The sequence below is a fragment of the Myiozetetes cayanensis genome, unplaced genomic scaffold (assembly GCF_022539395.1).
Source record: "Myiozetetes cayanensis isolate MyiCay16 unplaced genomic scaffold, myiCay2020 scf7, whole genome shotgun sequence".
In the NCBI taxonomy this organism is placed as follows: domain Eukaryota; kingdom Metazoa; phylum Chordata; class Aves; order Passeriformes; family Tyrannidae; genus Myiozetetes; species Myiozetetes cayanensis.
This window is the reverse complement of record NW_026087964.1, coordinates 10,117,325-10,139,067: the sequence shown is the minus strand read 5'-3', so window position 1 is coordinate 10,139,067 and position 21,743 is coordinate 10,117,325. Positions and strand designations below refer to the sequence as shown.

General features: G+C 37.6%; 1 protein-coding gene across 2 annotated transcripts in view; it reads left to right on the top strand.

The window, feature by feature from the left end:
• Positions 1-21,743, top strand: part of SLC2A9 (solute carrier family 2 member 9) — an 88,704-nt gene that overhangs the window by 15,750 nt on the left and 51,211 nt on the right. For both annotated transcript variants that reach the window (XM_050338514.1, XM_050338513.1), the window contains exon 6: positions 16,654-16,786. In XM_050338514.1, coding sequence (XP_050194471.1) covers positions 16,654-16,786 — 133 coding nt within the window. The remainder of the gene's footprint in view (positions 1-16,653; positions 16,787-21,743) is intronic.

The window sequence follows — 21,743 nt, the reverse complement described above, 5'->3', positions numbered from 1 at the left end:
TTTCTGTCAAAGAACACAAGTGTGCTTTAAGTGTCATATTTTCATGTTTTGACTGAGTTCTTTACAAAAGTGGAAAATAGAAACATTGGAGTTTTTTGTTTTGAAGCACTTCAAAAAGTGGTTTCCTCTGAGTGTTCTAAAAGCTGTACATGTGACTAAGTTTGGTAGATGTGGTCAGCAGTTCTAACAGCTTGAGTGGCTCATGTGTGTCCATATGCAGGTCCCCCTCCTCCCCTCTCTTGATGTGCCATTATTTTTGCTGGTTTCCAGTTCCTTTGAGTATCATGGAAATGTTTAACAGTTTTTGCATTTTTGATTTGTAATTTTTCGTGTGAGATAGAAACGAAAAAGGCTTCATTAGAGTTCGTATGAGAACATGAATAGGAAGACTCTTCTTCAGTGATTAGAGTGTTCCTTGTAATGCACCCTTGCTTTTAGACTATAAGGTGGAAGAGCAGAGCTAATATATACCTTTATGGAAACATTATCTCTTCGGTTAAGAGGTTGTCTTGCTGTTGTAGGCTGAGATTAACTTGGTGACCACTGGATGTCATCATTGCTCTAAATAAATGAACTTGAGGTTGGTTCTGGCTGGTACTTGGAAACACAGAATCACAGAATTGGTAAAGTTAGAAGGAACCACAGTGGGTCATCTGATCCAACCAGACACTTTCTTTTCAGAGATGAATCTTTAAGGCAGTGTGGAGGAAATATCTGTATCCTCTCACCATGAAACCTGAACTCAGAATCCCTTCTGACAGCCAACCAAAGTAGTAAACTGTTGAAAAGTGAGGGAGCTTTTCCTCCTCTGTCCATTCAAATTCAACTAATTTGTCAATACACAATACCATCCTCCCTGATACTTTTATTTTTGTCGGACGAGCTCTCTTATTCTGTCCCTTTATCCTGTTCAGCCCTCCTGAAGGCAGACGGTTTGATTCAATTTACCCTTGATTGAATGATAGTTTTCTCCTCTGTCCCCTCCAAAGCAACAAATCTTAGGAAAAGCTTTGAAAGGCTTTTACTGACCTTCCTTGGTGGCTTCTACAGATGTCCCTTCTCTTGCTTTGGAAATCAGTCTGTTGAAAATGAATGTATGAAATGCCAAGAGGCCAGTTCGATTGTTTAGAATATGGGTCAGCCCTTATGTAGTGGGGATGGTTTTTTTCAGGGTTTTTTTGGGGGGTTGTTTTTTCTTTTTTAAGCACCCATACACTTTTAAAGGTGAGGTGTCATGCAAATTCTTTTTGGTCTTTGGGATATTTTGAATAGGAAATACTTATTCCTTGGTTTCAGCTCATTCTTGCTGTTTTCCCTTCTCGCCTTCCTTTCATCTGCATTGTTGATGATACCAAATTGTGAAGATTGCTTCTACAACCTACTTTAGTAGGAAGTTAATTAATATTACACCATTAAAGATAGATATTAATTTATGTAAAAAGAAATACACTTTATGTATAGAATTAGTTCTTTTCAAGATGGGTAACATCAGCACGTAAAAGGACCAAAATTTGGGCTGATGCAAATTAGCGTATTTCCAGAAAAATTATTGGAAGCAGCTTGAATTTTCTAATTGACTATGTGGGTGTACTTTTCTTTTTATCTCTGTTGGTTTTGGTCAAGCCAGGATTTTTTTCACTAGCTTTGTGTGGTTCCCACTGAACCTCCCTCAGTGGGAGGTGGTATTTTTTTGTTACTCTGTGTTTGTTTGTTGGTTTCTTTTCAGAATTTGTTGTAAATAATAATAGTTACAAATTCTTGTCTTCTATTGTGGTTTCATAAGAGTTTTCTCCTGTGCTCTGTCATTTATCTATTTCTCATAAATTGAGCAAATATCTAAGAGATTACTAGCCATGGTATCTAAGCAGTGATGGTTTTGAAGAAAGGAAGGACAAAACCAGAATTGGGCATCTTACTGGAAGAGACTTGTTGGAAGAGGAGTGGACATGAGCAAGGCTTTCAGCATGGCTGGTGTTCTGTCTTGTAAGAGCAGGTAACAGCAGCATTGCTTATGTGGTCAGGTAGAGGGAAGGGAGACAAACTGACTGCACCACAAGAAAGAGAACTTCAGAAGGAACAGAGTGGCTTAATCTCAAGGACAATATGGCTACAAGAATGACTTTTATAACAATTGTGTGAATAACTGCATGCTGAAATTCATCAGAATGATGTTTGGAACAGACTCCTGGCTGAAGTAGCTTGAGCAGAAAATTTAACTTTTAAATTGGACCTTGAAGCATTTATGTGGGTTATATGAGGTTGTTGCCTTCAGTGGTTCTATGGAAGTGTCTTCACAGAACAGGAAAGCGTTTGTGTCGGCTGTGGGGCATAGTGTTAACAAGCATTTATTAACAACTTAAGTGATTACTTCCTCTGTTATCAAATGCAAAAGTGCTGCTTTAAATGTGGAATCATGATCAAAATAGCTCTGAAGCACTATTACTTGAGGCAATTCAGAAGTCCTTACTGCTTTTTGTATCAAGTAGGTTAAGCAGCCCCGAAGTGATTTTTTAGCAGTATTTTGTTTGTCAGGATTGGTCCAGGTGAAGTAGGAGGCATGTGGGCAGCCCAGGTGTGGTGCTGAGGGGGCAATGGTCAGCTTTGGCTGGGTTACTGTCTTAAGGCTTGTTGGCTGCTTCCTATTTCTCCAGCTTTCCCAAGATATCTACAGGAAGTGCTGAGGACCGGCAATCTTTTCATCTCCTTCAAATACCTTTTCATGCCAGTTCTGTCATCTTATTCTCAGTATTCTTTTGGTCAACTTTTATTTATTTTTTAATACCTTTCTTGATCTTTTTTTTCCCCCACCCACTGCACTTTCTGCTCCCCCCATCATTTATGAACTTTGTGTTTCAAGTTAGATTTCACTTCCTTTACTAACCCAAGCTCTCTTTTTCATTCCGTGTGCCTTTCTCTGAAATAAACCTTGGTTTAAATTTGAACCTAGGAGAACAAGGTTATACCAACAACCCAGATGAAATGATACTTTTAAAAATAGAATTATATTAAATATTTCCTAGTTTTCCTGAAAATGTTTTGTCTGAAGTATTACAGAATGCATTTTTTTCTGTGTCCTACCATATTGACATGAACTTGACAAATATGACTACATCTAATTTTAAAATCATAGTAAAATAGAGCAGATGCAAAAAAAAAAAAAATCCAATAATGACAGTAAAACCTAAATACAGGCATTCTTTTAGATTCTGAATATATAGACTTTTATCCTATTTGTCTCCAAAGATATTTACTCTCCAAAGGTATATATACTCTAATTTTAGTGTACCAAGTCTGAAGAATTTTTTCCTTCAGCATACAATGATTAGCAAGAGTGATTATCTGAAGGAGAAAAGCTAGAATTGTGACAATCGGTCCTGTGCTTTCTTTCCACTACCTTAATTCCCTCACATACAAAAATCCCAGCAGTGGTTTTCATTCAAGATTCTGATTCTTGTAGGTCATAACTTATGGAAAACCGATATCTGCTGTGGCTCCTTTGAGATTTGGTAAATTACAGAGTACTAAAGCCAGCTGGAGATCAGAGTACAGAGCATGACCACTTTACGTAGCTGCTGACCTGCTTCTCTCCACACGCTGACTGCTGAGAGCTGTGTGCTCATTTTCATGTGCTAGCATCTCGTTTTAGTGTTCTGTAAGCCAGAGTTCTTAATTCTTCAGGAAGCCATGGCAACTGTAGATGACAACTTGGTGCAGGCCCACAGGTGTGCAGAGATGTTGTCTGCTGTAATGTGAGCACTGAGTTATTGCTACTGGCTACAGGATTATTTAGTTTTTGGTTGTATTGCATGTGCAGCTTTCCATGTATCTGACTGAAGGAAAAAACAGATATTAAGGAGGTCTCAGATCTGTCACTTCTTCAAACACTGCCCTTCAGGTGTTTCCATTCTCTCTGTTTCTATGATTCTGCAATTGAATCACCCAGCCCATTTTTCCTAACAGATTGCTCCCTGCAAAGCAAAGGCCAGTGCATTGTCAAATTCAATTTTGAAAGCTCAAATTTACACTTACTGTCTTGAGGGAATATTGTCTGGCGTGATTCTGGTGCATTACGTGTAACCTTAGGTATCATTCTGACTGTCTCATCTAGTTTCTCCTGCTTGTAATGTCCTGATCCACAGCTTTTCCTTAGCATGGAAACATCTTTTAAATGTTATAGATCACAAGACTGTCTCTTCTATTGGTTCATTTTGTTTAATGAAGGTAGACCTCAATCTTTTCTTAAATGATAGAGGATTTAGTTTATGAATACATTTTCAGTAGTTACAATGTTCATATTTTTTAATATACCTAGAGCATCAGTATCTCATTCATCTGTGTATAGATACAAGAAAGGAGAGAAAAAATTTTTTATGGTGTGTATATGTATTCAGGGCAGGTAAAACTGAAACTGTTACCTGTTGCCCTGTTTTACTCAGTCTTCTGCTTTGAACCCCCTTTCCTGTACGTGGTGAGTAAAGCTTTGCCAAGCTGCAGTTGTTTTCCCTGGAGCTGGCCCCAGTGGTTGGCTGGCTCTGGCTGCTTCTCTGACCAAACAACTGTTTGCCATAGGTAGGCCACCAGAAAAATAGAATTTTTTAGGATTTACTTTGGCAACCCTGTTTTGTAGACTTCAAGTGTTTCTAGGTAATGCACCCAGGAGCTTGTCTAACTACATTGTTGCGCTGTTTCACAGTGGATAGCATGTCATCCTAAAAACCCTGCTTTGCTTGCATCCTAAGCCTTTCTGAATAAACCCTACTACTGCTGTAAATGTTTCCAGGGGGAAAAAAAATAAAAAAAGTAGTGTAAACAGAAAAAAACCCCTGCAAAATTCCTAATGTGTCCATCTCTTGAATATTGCAAATTGTTTTGGTTGATCTGTTTTAAAAAGGGTCGAGCAATACAAGGTACAGAAGGGAGCAGCAATGACCAGAGATGGGAAGTGGCTTCTTGAGGAGAAGTCAGGGTTAAACAGCTCTTATGGGTAACCCCATGCTGGGGAAACACTCAAAGCAAGGAAAAACAAAGTACACCAGAGAAGACTTAGAATTTGCCTAAAGTGACATGCTGTCTTTTCTAGACTCTTCTCAATCTTTCTTTAAATCTATTTGGAATTTACCATGTTGCAAAACTTGTGTTAAGTGGTTATGGTTATGAACTGTATTAATTAGATGTTTTCTTTGTCCTAGAAGGAACATGAATTAATTTTAAATTACATTTTTTTGAGGATTTTGAACAGCTTTAATACATATGTGGCTAGAAATGACCTGTTTTTAAAAAAAAGTTAGCTGGAAATAGGTCCATGACATATGGTGACAATGACCAAACTGTCCTCCCCACAACTGACTATTTTAGCAAAGAAATTCTGTCATTGATATAAATATCAATATCAATTTCTGCAACAAATTGAGCTAAATTTGGAAAGGGACCAATGAACTTCATAGACACTGTACTATATATCTAATAAGGAAGCATCTCTGTGATTAGTCCCTTTCAAGTTAGTTCTTTATATGAGTGGACCTTGTGAAGAAATATTTTTTATTTTTTTAAACAAACAAACAAACAAAACCACAAAAAACCAAACAAAAACCAAACAAACAAACAAAAAATCAAACTAAAAACTTCTGTAGATACTGTGTTAAACTCTAATTTTCCTTAACAGACCTCTTAGAAATGTGATAGAAAGTTGTGTATTTGGGAATGTTTATATAAGAATTTTTCATTTTGCTTTACCACATTCTTTTAAAAGTACTCCTTCACTTGCACTGAAGTAGACAGTGATGGAATAGGTAGTTCTACAACTCATGCAGTTGAAGGCTGTTCTGACAATAAGCTTTGATTTTACTTGTCAAAGCTTCATTTTCTGTGTAGCGTTTCCTTTTTTTTCTTTTTCTTTAACTGATCCTTCTTCCTAAGACTCTTGACTCCAATACAAGGACTCTTTAAAAACTGTCAACAAATTACAGATGAGTAAAGAAAGGAATTCAGAATTGCTTTAGGGACCTGCAGCCTGCAGGTGGACACCAAAGACAAAATGGTCTGCTGGAGATGCTCTTGAAATGAATCTTACACATTAGCATGATAACACAAAGTATGAATCAGCCAGTTTCTTTATATTTTTCTGAGAGCTATTTTCTTCTGTATGTTTATCTTCCCCTTGAGCCATGATAGTGATTATAGTTAAAGATATTCTTCTTTCAAGATATGAGTGATAATTTATTTCAGAGTATAGAACAGAGAGCTCTTGTGGCAATAAGAGACAGGTGAACTCTTGCAGCTGCATGCAGGATCTTGGGAATCAAAGCAGCTTATGCCTTATAGTGTTTATAGAATATAAAAAGGTGTTTGTATCTTCCATTAGAGTAGGACAAATGCATCCACTAGTTTAGCATTCTCCAGGATCACTTGAATTCCTAAAGTGTCCTGTTTGTGATAATTTCGAACATCTGGCTATGTAGAATGAAAAATTCCAGAACATCTTCATTCTGCCTAGTTATATTCTAGAAATATAACAAAACGAAGCATAGTCTAGTTTTTTGAGGCCAGTAATCAGTGGTGTAGCCCAGGTTCCAGTCCTGTTCAGTGTCTTCATTAATGACCTGGATGATGGTGCACAGTGCACCCTCAACAGGTTTTCAGGAGATGTCAAACTTGATGTAGCTGATATGCCAGAGGGTCATGGTGTTATACAGAGGGACCTTAATAACTTGGAGAAATGAGCTGACAGGAACTCCATGAAGTTCAGCAAGAAGTGCAAATCCTGCGCCTGGGGTGGAATGACCCCAGGCACCAACACAAGCTGGGGGCCTCCCAGATGGAAGGCAACTTGGCAGGAAAGGACCTAGCATCCAGAAATGTGCCTTTGTGGCAAAGAAGGCAAATGGATTCCTGGGCTAGGAAAAGTGCTGCCACCAGAGAGGTCATCCTTCCCCTCCAGCACTGGTGCAGTCCCACCTGAAGTGCTGTATCCAGTTCTGGGCTCTCCAGTACAGGAGAGATATGAGGAGACTGCAGAGAATCCAAAGAGGGACCACTACGATGATGAAGGTCTGGAGCACTGATGAAAGGTTGAGAAAGCAGGGGCTGTTCAGCCTGGAGAAGACAGCTTGGAGGGGATCTTACCAATGTATTTAAATACATGAAGGGAGGGTGCACAGAGAATGGAACCAGGATCTTTCACTGGTGATTAGTGACAGGACTGGAGGAAATAGGCACAAACTGAAACACAGAAGATTACCTCTGAAGATCAGGAAACACTTTTTAATTGAGAGGGTGAGTGAGCACTGGCACAGGTTTCCCGGAGGGGTCATGGTGTCTCCATCCTTGGAGATACTCGTAAGATACCTGGGCATGGTGCTGGACAGCCAGTTATAGGTGACCCTCCTTGAGCAGAAGGAGTAGACCAAATGACCTCCAGAGATCCTTTCCAACCTCAACCATTCTGTGGTTCTGTGAAATGCTAAGTGTACACAGAATTCTATAGAACAATTGAGAGTGCAAAGTTCTCAGTGTATTCATGCTGAACTTTTGAAAAGTGATTTCCTAAGGCTCTTAAACATTGACTCAAAGACTTTAACTAAACTGTATGGCCCAAATGTGGGAGTCTATTAATTTCAGTGGGGCCATTTAAATCCTCAGAAACATGCTGCTTTGTGGAGTCTATTTTAGGATATAAATTGCTAGTTCTGAGTAAAATCTTAAGAGAAAAGGACATGGGAAAAATATACTAGGAATTGGGCTCATCAGTTCTGTTACCCAATTTTTTGTGGGTTTTTTTGATCAGAATTTGCCTAAGTTTATAGTAAGAGTTTGAGGAGGTGGTTTCAACTACTGCTGGAAACTATTCTGCTATTGAGTCAGAATTGCTAAAGGTGGCTCCAAGTTACCCTGGTCCCTATCAATTCACTGGACTGCTGAGCTTGTACAGTGTTTCTTGACAGCACAGAAGCAAAACTGCTTTATATTCTTTTAGTAAATGCAAAAGTCTTCCCTGAAGAGTGTTTTAAAAGTTCTGCTGAGGATACAGGAGACATGTTGGTGCTTTTAGGTGTCTACTCAAAACCAGAAGGGGATGATGATGATATCTGCTAAGAATTGTTCAGAAAAACAGCTTCTGAATTACAATCTTAAAAAAAAGCCCAACAAAAATCACCAAAAAAACCCCAAACAAAACAACCAACAAACAAACCCAGACAAACCCGAAAACAGAACAGGAAAATGTGCTTATTCAGATATTGACTGATTTCAGTAGGTGTTTGTATGCCTTTCTGAGCCTGGATTGATTATATGTGTCTCAATGGAAATCTGCCTACACTTCCTGCAAACTGGTTCCAGACATGCTAATTAAGAATTGCTCGAGGTAGCAATTTTGAAGATGGCAATCCTTTTTAAGATATTTTCTAGGTTTATTTCTTTTCTTACTATGGGAAATTTCCTTCCTCTTTTCACAGTAAAACATTAGGCACAAAGTTTCTTATTGCTGAAGCAATTTCCATGTCATTTATCAAGGCACTTGCACTTCATTACAAGCTGTGAGTTGATCAGGGGCTTGAACGACACCTCACCCAAGGGTTGGTGGATGCAACCAAGGGAAGATGCCATGCACACAGCTTTGGTTGTGCTGATAACGGTACAGAAACACTGCCATGACCCTCTAGATTGTTGCATATTCATAGTTCAATAGTACCCATGGGAAGAACTCTACTCTATTACACCAGCCCTGTTGGTGGGATGTGGTGGGTGTTGATGTATTTCTAATGGACATGTTAAGTGAGGTATTTTTTTTATATCTGTTGTGGTTCAGCAGAGATTATGTATTTACTGGAGATTATAAATTAACTTTTTACTGGTTCCCTGAGACAGACACAACGGTATTTATTCATCCCTCTTCTGTACAGAACTCATTAAGTAAAGCATGGGAAAACAGATGTGTGTCTTAATTTTTGCAAATGAGTTTCAGTCCATTAAAGCTGTGCTGTGAGACTTCAATTCCTGAAGTTTTAACAACACATGGCTGATTGGGCATATGTAATATTGATATACTGCAGTTTTGCATTTGGGAAAGAGAATATCCTGCAGGAGAGGATTTGTCTGAATGTGGAAATGAAAGTGTGATTATAGAAGAAAGAGCACTGTGGATATAAATATATATATTAGACTTTGAGCTGAACAAAAGACTTTATGGTAGATGTTTTGATGAAAGCAGTCCTCACTGATGATTAACTTTCTCATAGAATTTGAACCAGTGCTCATCAGACTCTTAAGATTTCTATGTAGCTGTACTCTGCTTAATTAGGTCAGCTGAAAAAGCAGTAGACAAGCTTTCATGGAAAGATATCCCTCAACAGATCTGAAGGAAAGAAAGACATCAAAATGCTGTGGAAGTTGATAGCAGTTGCTTGTAATTTGTCATACAGCTTTCTCCTCATCCACTGAAGCATAGTCAAAATGTGTAACTAAGCTTAGAACATTTGTTTATACTAATATTTAAAGTATGACTTTCTGCTTCCTTGTCAGACTTGAAAAGGTGAGCTTTTTCACTTATTGTAGCTGACCTAATAACAGGAAACACTGTCTGTGAACCTTATCTTACCCTTACACCTTATCTGTTTGTTGGACTCTGCTGTAAAAGATTATGAGTAAGTGAATGTTGTAAATTTGCCTATCTCCTCAGTGCTTATTATCTGATAATATTTATGAATCTATTATTAAGCAATAAATCTAAAATTATTTGACCTGTGGTTTCCTTCTAAGTGTGTTTCACTCACTGGGGAGATAACTACCATTTAAATCTTCTTCTGAATTACTAAGATTTCAGTTTTAATTTCCATTGTACTTTGCAAAATTGACCATTATTGCAAATTCATGTCCTAATATGTAAATTTGTCCCTTACAGTTGGATATTAATGCTGTAGTAAATTGGTCAAGCATTGCAGTATAGCATGCAATCTATTGAGTATTTTGGGTGTATTTTCTAGACCTCTGTTTCTTAGTTTGCTTTTGAAACTACTGAAAAGAGAAAAATCAGGAGGTATATTCTTGATTAGTATTTTGAGGGTTTCTTTTAAACTTGAAGGAAATGTCAGTTAAAATGAGTTGTAATTTTGGTGGTTTTTTTAAAATTTAAAACAGTTGTTGCCATTTAAAAAAAGATTAAATATTCAACTATATCAGTTGTTTTTAAATCAAGAAACATGCTTTGGGTATTTTTGTTTGTTTGTTTTTCTTAACCTCTATGTAGTCTAACCTTGATAACTTCAGTTGGACAAAATATAGTCACATAAAAAAAAATTTGCATCTAATGCAATCTCTAGATGACCTGGAGCATTTTTCTTCACCTCCTGCTGCAGCCCCAGAAGGATGCAGGTCTCTGGAGTTCTATGTGTCTCATCTGCTAGTCCCACAGGGACATCTGAGGTGCCTGAGGACATAAGAATGATATCATACACTCATTTGAGAAACTGAATCTTATCCTCCTCAATTTTTTTAATTTACTATTTTGTATTTTATTATTTATGGAAGCTAACCTGAGTCTACATGCATTCCTGAAATGAAACTTTGTCAGAAATTTTACCTAGCTCCAACCCTCCAGTACTTCCTTCTAAAGAAGCTCAAGTATATATGCTGACTGCTGCTAACTATTTGAAATCTCATCATTTCCCACTGCTTTTCTCTGAAATTTTTACTTTTCTTGGAAATGAACAAGCAATGAAGACAAATTATTCCATGTAAGTGTGCAGTAAAAAGCTAGCTGTTACTCCAATGAAAAGTGGACCAAAAACATCTCGGAAGCTTGTAACAGATACTTTTAATTCTCCCTCTCAATATGTACAACATGATCTAACATGCAATTTAATGAACGGAAAATCATGGAACTCGGGCACCAGCCACTTTCAAGGCTGGTTTAAGTCCTGATCCAAAGGTGGTTTTACTTAACAGCACAAACCTCCCACTGACTTCTGTGAATTGTACAGCCTCAAGTCTGGTGTCTTTCTGTACTGGGATTTTAATACCTGGGAAAATACTGAGACTTAAATAATCTTGTTGTCAGAGCTATACCTGTAGTAGTGACATATAAAAATAAATACCCATGTGGGTGCAGAACAGAGGTAGAATGCACATATTATCTGGGTTGCCTCTGTTTCAGATGAGAAGGTAAGCAATTTGTAACTCTGCTATTGAAACACATTTTGATGAAGGGGGTTACAGGAATGGTCATGCAAAGAGAAAACTGTGTCTAGCAGAGATGTATCTGTGAGATTAGTGTCCTCTGCAGCCAGAGGAGGTTGTAGAGCGCTGTTTGGAGTGATACAAGGAAGGTAAGACGAAGGTAGTTGTTCTGCATCTTACTTTAGTAGCTGGTCTGAAGCCTGAGTTATGGAAGTACTCTTTTCTCAGCTGCCTCGTGATCATCACACTGTGCCATACACTTGACTCAAGGAAGAAAAGACAGTTCTAATGCTAAGAAATTAGTTCCATCTCAGTGCTTTTTCAGTCCTTGGCCCCAGGCCAGTGTGATTGTCCTTTACTTTTAGGAGTGTTTATATGACACAGTAACAGATTAACAGAGAAATGTTGAACTTGTGCAGTCTTCTCAGCTTTGCACACCCAACTAAGTTTATTTGGTTTGTTCTGAGAAGGGATGCAATTTTTTTTTTTTTTTTTGAAAATGGAATATTTCTGATATAGAAAGTTTTCATGCCAAGTCTCTATGAGAGAGGACAAAATTCAATTACTTGAATATAGACATGTAATATCATTTTGATGCCCATGGGTACTTTAGGTGTCCCTGTGGGACTGGCACATGTGACACAGAATATCACATCTACAGTATCCTTCTGTAGCCACAGCAGGAGGTGAGGCAAGATGCATCAGGACATCTAGAAATTAGACTAGATGTAATTCTTTTTCTCTGTGTCTGTGATTATATTTTACCAAACTAAAATTCTAAATATGTTCCTACTTCTTAAAGAAACATAACAGTGAAGAGACTACCAACTCACTATTTTCTAGATATTTTAAATATCTTGTATTGGATGCCACATTTTACCTCTTTGGTCCCCTCATATAAAATGGGTAAAACTTGTAATTTTAGGTTAGAAAGGTAAACAAAAAGGTCATTGCTGTTTATAAAGTGTCCAGCATTGTAGTAAGCCCATCACAACTAAATTAAACTGAAAGAGCAGAGGTTTAGAATGGGTGTTAGGAAGAAATTCTTCACCATGAGAGTGGTGAGACACTGGAACAGGCTGACCAGAGAAGCTATGGATGTCCCATCCCTGGAAGTGTTCAAGGCCAGATTGGATGGGGCTTTGAGCAACCTGATCTAGTGAAAAGTGTCCCTGCCCATGGCAGGGCTTTGGAACTCAGTGATTTTTGAGGTCTCTTCCAACTCAAGTCATTCTATGTTTCTGGGAAATTATTTAGAGAGAGACAGAGAGAGTAGAGCCTGTCAAAGTTGTGTATTTCCTTACTGAGTCTTTTTGATCCTGTCATTCATCTCATACTGGGATATTTAACTAGATCTTTCAAAAAAAGTGTGTCCCTGTCCAGAGCTGTACAGCACTTCTTCCCACCTCTGTTGCGTGACCCTGTGAACAATTCATTTCTCCCTGTTACAATTTATCTATGCATATATTGTTAACCTCTTCTGTGTCGACAGTCTTCAAATCTTATAAAAATCTTCCTAATTGCTGAAAGTATTAAATATAACTGGTGCTTAAATAGGTCGTTGAGCTTGATATGGATCAGTAGTTCAGCTGTCAGCAGTGCCTGTTGACATTTCCCCATACCGATTTCTTTTTCACCTTTTGATGGCTACAGTAAATTCCATCTTCTCTACTTTAGCTGATGATTTTCTGGCATGGTAACATTTGCTTTACTGTATTCCAGTACAGCTTAATCTTGTCTCACTTGCAGTTGATAAATCCATGTCCTGCTTTATCCACTCCACTCCCCACCAACATTCTATATCTGCAGGTTTACACTTTATTATGTCAAACTTTGAATGAGTCTGTGGTTGTCAAACTTGCTCTACTATTTAACTGTCTTCTGTAAATACATCAAAGCAGGGTTTTCTTGCTCCTACCTAAGCAAATATCCATAATGTGACAGTTTAAAATTAAAATGTTACCATCTTGACATGTTATTTGTACCAATTCTGAGCAGGTGATGAATCAGGTCTCCTGTGATTAAAATGTTTAATACTCTTTTAAGTTTTTTCCTGAGATAAAATTGGATGTAGTTGTTTTCATTTCTCTCAGAAGTACCTGTGTGATTCTTCTTCTTACTGCTGACAACTGAGACAAAGTGTTATTGTGCCTTCTAAGTTACACCTGCACTGTCTTTTGCAGCTTATTACTGCTTCTGAGTGCTGTCCCAGTTTGTGTCCTGTCATCATCTTTCTAAAGAGGTTATGAAACCCTCTTTCTCCCTGCTATTTTTTGTTCTCTCTATAGGGTCTAATTCAGCCCGATTTTCAGCAATTTTTAATTAATATTTTAAACTTATTTTAGTCCTACTATTTTTTTTCTGTAGTGAGATGAAGAATTTAACTTGGATAATGTAAATTAAGATAAAAGCAAGTAGAACACAGTTCCAAAGCATTGAATAGGCATCACCTGAATTTTTAAATGGATGGAGAAATTTCCTTTCAGTGACTTACTGATCAACTCATGCCAGCAATGGCAAGTGGGAGCATATTTATGAGTGTTCACCTTAAGGTTTTAGAAGATAGCATGATAAAAAGTAAAACAGAAATCATTCATAGAGGAAATAAAGGAAACTTAGTGTCTTATGTGGTGAAAATAAAGGGCTTTTCATTATACTGGCATTTATTGTGAAGGGTAAGTTCAAAGTGTTGTTCATAACTTTTTCAAAGTAACGTTTTCAGATGAGTTTTTGAGAGAAATGTGACTGACTGATAAACCACACGCTATGGGAGACTTTAAAAGAAGCGTAAACTTATTCCAAGGAAGTCTCCATAAGTTAGCAGAATGCTAATAACAGCAGTATACAAAGAATACTTTTTCTGGTTTCCTTTAAGAAACATTCTTGACATTGTGGAAAAAGAAACTACAGAAAATATGTGCTGATCAAGAGTAAGATTTTTATCTGAAAGTATTGTCAAAAATTCTTGTACAGTACATAACAATTGGATTTATATCACGGGAAATTATTCCAGGCAGACATGGAATGAAGCTGATGAGTTATACTACCTGTTTTACTCAGTTAGTCTTTACAAACCAGTACCCACTTTGTTTATGTGATTATTGACCGTTCTTAAAGCTTTATCTTTAGTTTAGTTTTCTAGTTTTTAAAATAAGATACAGGCTTATTTGTTTATAAACAGAGTGTTCACCTATATTAGCTAAAGTCCTCCACTCAACTGCGTTGGAAAAAGAAGAAAAAAGGAATGAATAAAGAATGTCTTGAAGTCTTCATGGTAATAGAGGCTTTTAGGATAACTGATTACCTCAATCTTTAAACTGTTTGCAAAATACCCTTTCTCAAATTGTTTTCCCATTCCAGGAGATTTTTAAAAAAAAAACCCACCTCTATCACTTAAAGGGCACGTGAAAAGTTTGATTAGGAGATACCTCATATATTCTTCCCAGGAGTTATTCAGTTATCTTGGGCCCCACTTCAGGTTTGGGCATGGATTACATCTCATACCATGCAAGGCCTATCGTTTTAGGCATTGCTGAATTGGAAGAGTGTAAACAGAAAATGGTCTGGGGGCTTTTGACCTTTAATTTGACTTTTAAAATTATATTGAAATAAAATTTATCCAGCTCTGTTTAGGGAAATATAGGCTCTGAATGGACAGATTCATTCTGGTGGAGGGACAGGATCCAAACTACTGGTGCCTCTGGGAGCTCAATCAGCCAGGATGCAGTGCAGTCTGCCTTTGAACTAGCCAAGCTCTTGAAAATGTGCTAGACATGATGCCTGAACAGTAGGCTCACTGAAGTATCATCAGGCTTTTCAATTAAGTCTCAGAGTAGAAAGAATTGAATTAAATAGATGAATGCTGAACTTGGAGAAAATTACAAAAAAATGTCATGTTGGCATTCAGTTAGAACAGAAGATGCCTGAAGAACATGGACAGATCGAGGGCCTTTTTACAGGAGAAAGTAATACTGCTGACACCTTGCTCCTTAAGTGCTTGAGCGAATCTGGTCTGGAGAGTAAGCCCAAAGAACTGGATGAGCTCTCTGTTGTCTTTCCCAGCCTATTCCTGAAAAAGTTTGGCTCAGGTCACCCTCTATAGATGTTTTTAAGGATACACTTGAGGACGTTGACAATTTTGTTTCAGTTGATATAAAAGAAAGTTATCAAAGCCAAGTTGTATCTGAAATCTACTAGCAGTCAAGTAGATTCATATAAATAGTAGAGGATAATTCAGCACCTTGTGCTCTTTATCTGCACAGCAGTGGGGCTCTGGTAGGTTAAAAGTGCCTGGTTTCTACATGGGTGACTTGCCAGAGAGTGTTCATCAGTGCTTTGCATTGGTGGGGATGCTGCAGATGCCTCTGGTGTTTCAGGTTCTTGCTGGAGACTTCCAGCAGTTTATTTGCAAGTCAGTAGAAAAAATACTTTCTGTTTCGTGGACTTTGTGAAAGGACTGTCAGTGTTTCATGTAAATATCTGAGGTAGGTTAGCTAATTCAGAGTGGGAAACAGTATAATGGTCTATTCTTAGTTGCACTACTTTAAAACCAAAGGACTTCTTTAAGGTCCTATGATTTTGGGCAGAAGAATAAATGAAACCTGTTTTTTATTCTTAAGTTAGCATGGAAACCAGCTTAAGAGATGGAATCATTGGTTGCAAGAGAAAGCATTTATAAATATCACCTCACAACAGTTAGCCAGATATCATCTTTCTAAGTTATATTTTATAGCTTAGCTGTCTTTTGCTCTAATTGTGTTGAACTGCATGTGTTTTCATTTCTGAACATATATGAAACCCACCCAACTATGTGTCAGTTGTACCTGCAAGGTTAATGTTGTGTTTCATCAAGTAGATGTTTGTGGTGAGACCTGAGACCAACTTGGTTCATTCGCAGAAGCTGTGAAATGCTGAAAGGTCACTGCCTGTCTTACACCAAGAAACACAAAACTGTGCTAAACTGCAGCTTAACCCAAGTGCTATCAATATCTTAAATCAATTAGTTTAGAGAAAGAGACAATGTGAAGGTGTATGTAACTATATGAAAACAGTTTTATAGGGTTTCTTTAAAGTTAAGGGCTGATACTATCGTGTGTGTGGATGACTTGCAGAATATATATCCAAGTGTATATAATATTTTTATATGTATAGTTGTTGATGCTGAAGGAAAGAAAAAATATCCTACATATTGCTGTGCTGTTTTCCAACTTTCCTTTATCTCTCTTTTCATTCTGATTCAGGTGATGGCTTGAGTTCTACCTTCCTTGGCCTTTGAGTAAGATGATGTGAGGGGGAGGTGTTCAAATTGCTGACTAAGCTCAGGAAGAACACATCACTGATCATAGATATACTGAATGATGAAAAATTGCATTATTTCCCATTGAAGCTATTTTTCTCCCTAGTATCACTATGGGACAGTTTAGACAAAGAGACAATGTGAAGGTATATGTGACTATACTGACTTGTGCTTGTATCCATTTGCAGGAATCTCGGTGGCCTTACTTGTTTGGAGCAATTGCTGTTCCTGCATTGATACAAGTCGTGATTCTACCTTTTCTTCCTGAAAGTCCTCGTTACCTCCTACTTGAAAAGCATAACACAAGCGAGGCAGAAAAAGGTATGACATGTTGCTTTCTTTCAATAAAGGGTGTTTGTTAAAAGAGTGCAGGATGGACATATCTGATTCTGATATCACAGTAAAAGCAAAATATTCCAATAGGAGAGATTCTCTTGGCAAAACTTTTTCTCACCTTTTTTTGTTTGTCTCTGTATGTGTAAATATAACTGTTGCTTTGAAGTTTTTATAAATTAAATTCTCCAACAAACTAAGCTTTATAGCGTCAGACGTGGTGATACAGCCCTAACCAAATCATCCTGCTGTTGTGCGTCAGCCGCTGTATGCAGGGTTCATTTGGGAGTGGAAGGTGGTTTCAGTTGTCATGACTCTCCCTTATCTACAGTCTTTGCAGTTTGATTAATAAAAACACAGATTCCACAGATTCTGTTCCTGCTTTTTTTCCCAGCAGTCACTGTGTTTGACCTTGTGATTGTGTAACTCAATAACTTTTGTAGATCTAATAAAAACCTTGTACATCTGTTTAACTGAAAATTTCCAGTGCTTCCATGTTGTTTCAGTTTCACAGACATAGACCAGAATATTTTGTTCTTACTTTAGGTTCTGGGTATAAAACAATTTTCTTGTGTGATCACAACTGCTGTATTCTCTGCCCCAGTAAATTTACTATGGTCCCAATACAGCTGAGAGAGTATTGCAAATTTGTTTTTACTTATTATAGGGACAAATTAAAAACAGGAGTGTACAAAGAAGTACAGAGTCTAGTTATAATACCAAAATATCAAACATAACTGTTTTACAAATTATTCCTAAAAACTTCTTTTGAATGTAACCTTTAACATTTTCAGTCATAAACCAGTTTCTTGCTAAATTACTTGCAAAGTGTGAATCAACACCTGAAACATAAATTTAATAATCTTTTAGCATGAAATTAATTCAACTCTATCCTATTTCTTCTATTATGAAATTAAAAACTGGCCTTTTTTGTTCTGATGAGTGCTCTGAAAAACAAATGGTGCACTAATGAAGAGACTTGCATGTTGTCTCAGTTTGATGTTGAATGAAGAACTCTGTAAGTGTTGGACCCTCAGAAATTTGGAGGTATAGTTCAGTGCTTAAAAAAAATAGCACAAAAGCAACAAGGCTTTGGGGACAGTTCTTTAGCTTTACAGAGTTAGCAGAGATTTGAGGAGGCAGAGAACAGCTTTTCCAGGGACCACGAAGGAAAGGGCTGGCCTGCAAGCTGTGATCAGAGCTCCCAGCAGGGATGCAGGACCCAACCTGGGGCTGGCTGTTCAGTAAGTCACTTTTGTAGCACCATGGCTGGGCTGGGAAGAAATGCCTTTGGGTACCAAGTTTAAACTGGCTGATTTCTGCCTGATAAAATTGTAGATTTATTTTCAGAGCGATGGCTGGCAAAAGAGTCTGCATCTGCAATGCTTTTGCATAATGTCATGCTTGTTATGAGGTGTTATTGCAAAGCCAGTGCTTGAAAACCTCAGCATTGACAGTGAAACTGGGCCTCTCATAGGTAGAGTTTAAAAATTGTAAAAAAATGGCAGTAAAATAACACCACTTGCCTTGAAATTCACACCATTTACTGTTGCTGTTAATGGACCAACTGCAGTCTGGGATGTTTTCAGCATACTTGTTCTGAAAATAATTTGAAAGATAATACAGAGGTGTTGGAGGTAGGTTTTGGAGTAGGAGGCAGTAGAAGAGCTGTTACCCACACTGTATTTGGTAGTTGAAGGGAAATGAGCTTTAGCAGGTGGCTTGCTGATTATGAAAAGATGGCTTTCATAAGCCACCTTAAAGACTATAAATTTAGATACTCTGAGAAAAAAAGAGAAGGCTGATACAAAAAAAAACTTTCAAAGTAACTGCTTGTTAATAGAAACTTTCGGACTTGATTCATTCTAGAATAAAAAAATCAATACTGAGATATATTGCAGTACAGAGTGAAACTCATTGTGAGTGTAATCTACAGCAGAATTCACAAAATAGGAGAGTGAATCAACAATCAGGACAAATCATCTGGATGTTTGCATTACCAGCAGAAGTAAGAGACGAAAAGTGTAAGTATTAGGGAGACTAGAGGAGTTGAGAGTTATTAAAATGCCTTTCTGCTTGTAAGTCATACAATGACAAAACAGTATTCTCCATTTTAATGATGACTACAGTAATGCTCTTGAATTATTTGCCTCTTAGCTTAAATCTGCATATTAATATCGGAAATATGCAACTCTTTCTTCTGACTAAATCCCCTTTCTTTCCCCTAATGGATCAAGGCTATTCATGTAAATGTACATTTCACTGTGGATTATACTTTGTTGGAGAAATATAAAACTGTTATTTGTAAAAGGTCTGCTGTATCTAATGCAGATGACTACATTAGTCTTTATGAAATACTCTAAAAATGTGCGTGTATGTCAAAGCTCCTAAAATGGAGCTGACAACATTAATCTTCCTAATTGTTTTAGAGCAGTAGCATCCAGTGGGATAATGTGGGTCATTGAGTTTCCACAAAGTTTTGCTTCTGCTTTGATCCCCTCCTTTTTCTTCTCAGTCTCAGGAAATAGCCAGAATGTAACTACCAAAATACAAGTGGTCTCGATCTCTTTTCTGGAAGATGTATTTAAGGGGAAAAAGCAGACTGAAAGAAGGAGAAGGACGAAAATGTGTTGTGTAAGCAATAAAAAAAAAACGAAGGGATGCAGTTAGAGCAGGCAGGCATCGTGTGCAAGCATAAACCACAAAACAAGGAGAGAAGCTGTTCTGCGAATGCAGGAGTAGTGAGGCCTCAGCTGAGCTACATCTCCTGTGCTCTGTTAGCAGGGATTTACCAGGTCTCCTCCTACCCCCTTTACAGCAGTGCAGTTGGTGCACTCCATGGGCAGATGAGCCGATGTCTGGCCCATCAGGCACACGGACGCCGTGTCCGACTTGTGGTTGTCTGCTGCCAAAAGCAGTGTTAACAGCTGAGCTTGGCTTGTCTTCCTAGAGGTCATCATCCTGTATCTGAATCCCTGAGACCAAAAGGAGCTGAACTCTCCCTCATATTCCCATCTTACTGCTGAATGTGGGAGAACTGATTTGTGTGTTGTGGGAGGAGAAAAGTTAACTAGAACAACACATAATCTATAAACCTGTTTTGCTCAAGAAGCTAAAAGTCTGGTAATGGAGAGAGGGTACAAGCATCCCAGCTCCACTTCCAGGTCTCATAACTAATATTCCCCTCACTTGGTAAGAACAGAAGGGAGGAAAATGCCTAGCATTTAATTAGTGTGATCCTTCTTCATAACGCTGATCAGACAGCAAAGAAGAAATGGCTATTTAAATGCTTGAAGGGAAGGGCTTTAGAAGGCGATTGTGAGAATGAAGAGTAATAGGGATAGCAACAGGAAGAAAAGGAAAAGCTTACTGCTATAGTTATATCAGTAATTATAGTTTCCCATCTGTCTAGGACAGAGAGACAGGAGTTTTACATTAGTGGCATGTCAAATGTACCCCTGATCTGTGACTATCACAATTATGTAATATAAATAAAATCAGTAGTAGTCATGTGATAAAATGGAACATTTTTTGTGACTAACAACATTGGTTATAAACACTTTCAAGTGGAGAGTTGAGGTGTGTCTTTTGAAGCATGCTGTTACAAGGAGGAAACCTGCATTTTCTGTGCAGGTACAGGAGCAGGTCTTGTCAATCAATAATCAAATTCATCTGACATCCCAGCTTGGTAGAGAACAAGAATATTGTTATGTCAAATAACTTAGATATAATGTCATGGTAACATCTGTTGGTGACATACAAAATCTGTTCATCTAGTGTGTTCAGTCGTACATTACAAATCCTCTGTTTGTGGAAGAAACATTACAATAGGTATAACGAGAAGTGTAGATTTAAATTCTTAGAAAGATGGATTAGAGTTGATATCTTATCATGTGATAAGAGAACAAGGTCATTCCTGATTTAAGAAAGCAGGTAGCTAATTTTTTACAAAGCCCCTCGTGGCACCCACATGGACAGGAGTGATATTAAACCCAAAATCACACCAGAAACAAATTACTGCAAATCCAGTGATTAAAATGAAGTTTTTATGACTGACAACAAGGATTTATATGATTTATTTTTGTTTATCTGTGGATTTTGTATGTCTGTAAGCATTATAAACTATTCCTATTGGAAAGGAAGAGACAGCCATGACTCCTACACTTACTGGCTTATGGTACAGGCTCCATCTCAGATGGTTGCTGACTACTAAAAGCTGGAGTGATTGTGGTGTGTCTGATTTGTTTCTAAACTTTTCCTAAACTTCCTGTTTTACAAAGGCTATTAGGTTCACTGGACCTTTAATACAACTCTGTTTTACAATTTATGTGTTATTTTCAGATGGCATGTGGATAGTTTGTTTTACCTGTACATCTTGGCCTAGTTTCAGGTGAACCTGAACAGACCTATTGATGGTCTATTAAACAAGACATACAAAAAAGGTAAAGATGTAATCCTTAACTGGATGATAACTCACAGAAGATGTGTGTGTTCTTTTCTTAGAAGAGGAAGGAGGTGACATATGGGAAAAACCTAAAGATTTTTGCTTGCAGTTATATTTACTGAGATATATTCTTAAATTTTGCTATGCTACATACTGGTAAATAATCAATATTTTGCTAGATTTAAATAGCATTATTACATCTAAATCTATTCTAGCGAGATACATCTAAATTATTCTTCTGGCTATCTGGTACTGTAATAAAATTAGTCATATATGAAAATAACTGGTTTTTCATTTTATCAATTATTTTTGTGTTGACATGGAGTTATGACATGGAATTTCTACCTCAATCAATTCAAAAGCATTGAAGTTGGGTTCGCTTTTACAAGGCACCGCATATGTCTACTGCTGCTCAGAAGAGCAGCCAGCTTTAGTAGGAGATGCCTGACTGGGTCCACCCAGCCCAATATTCTGTCTCCAACAGTGGCCCAAAGAAGATGC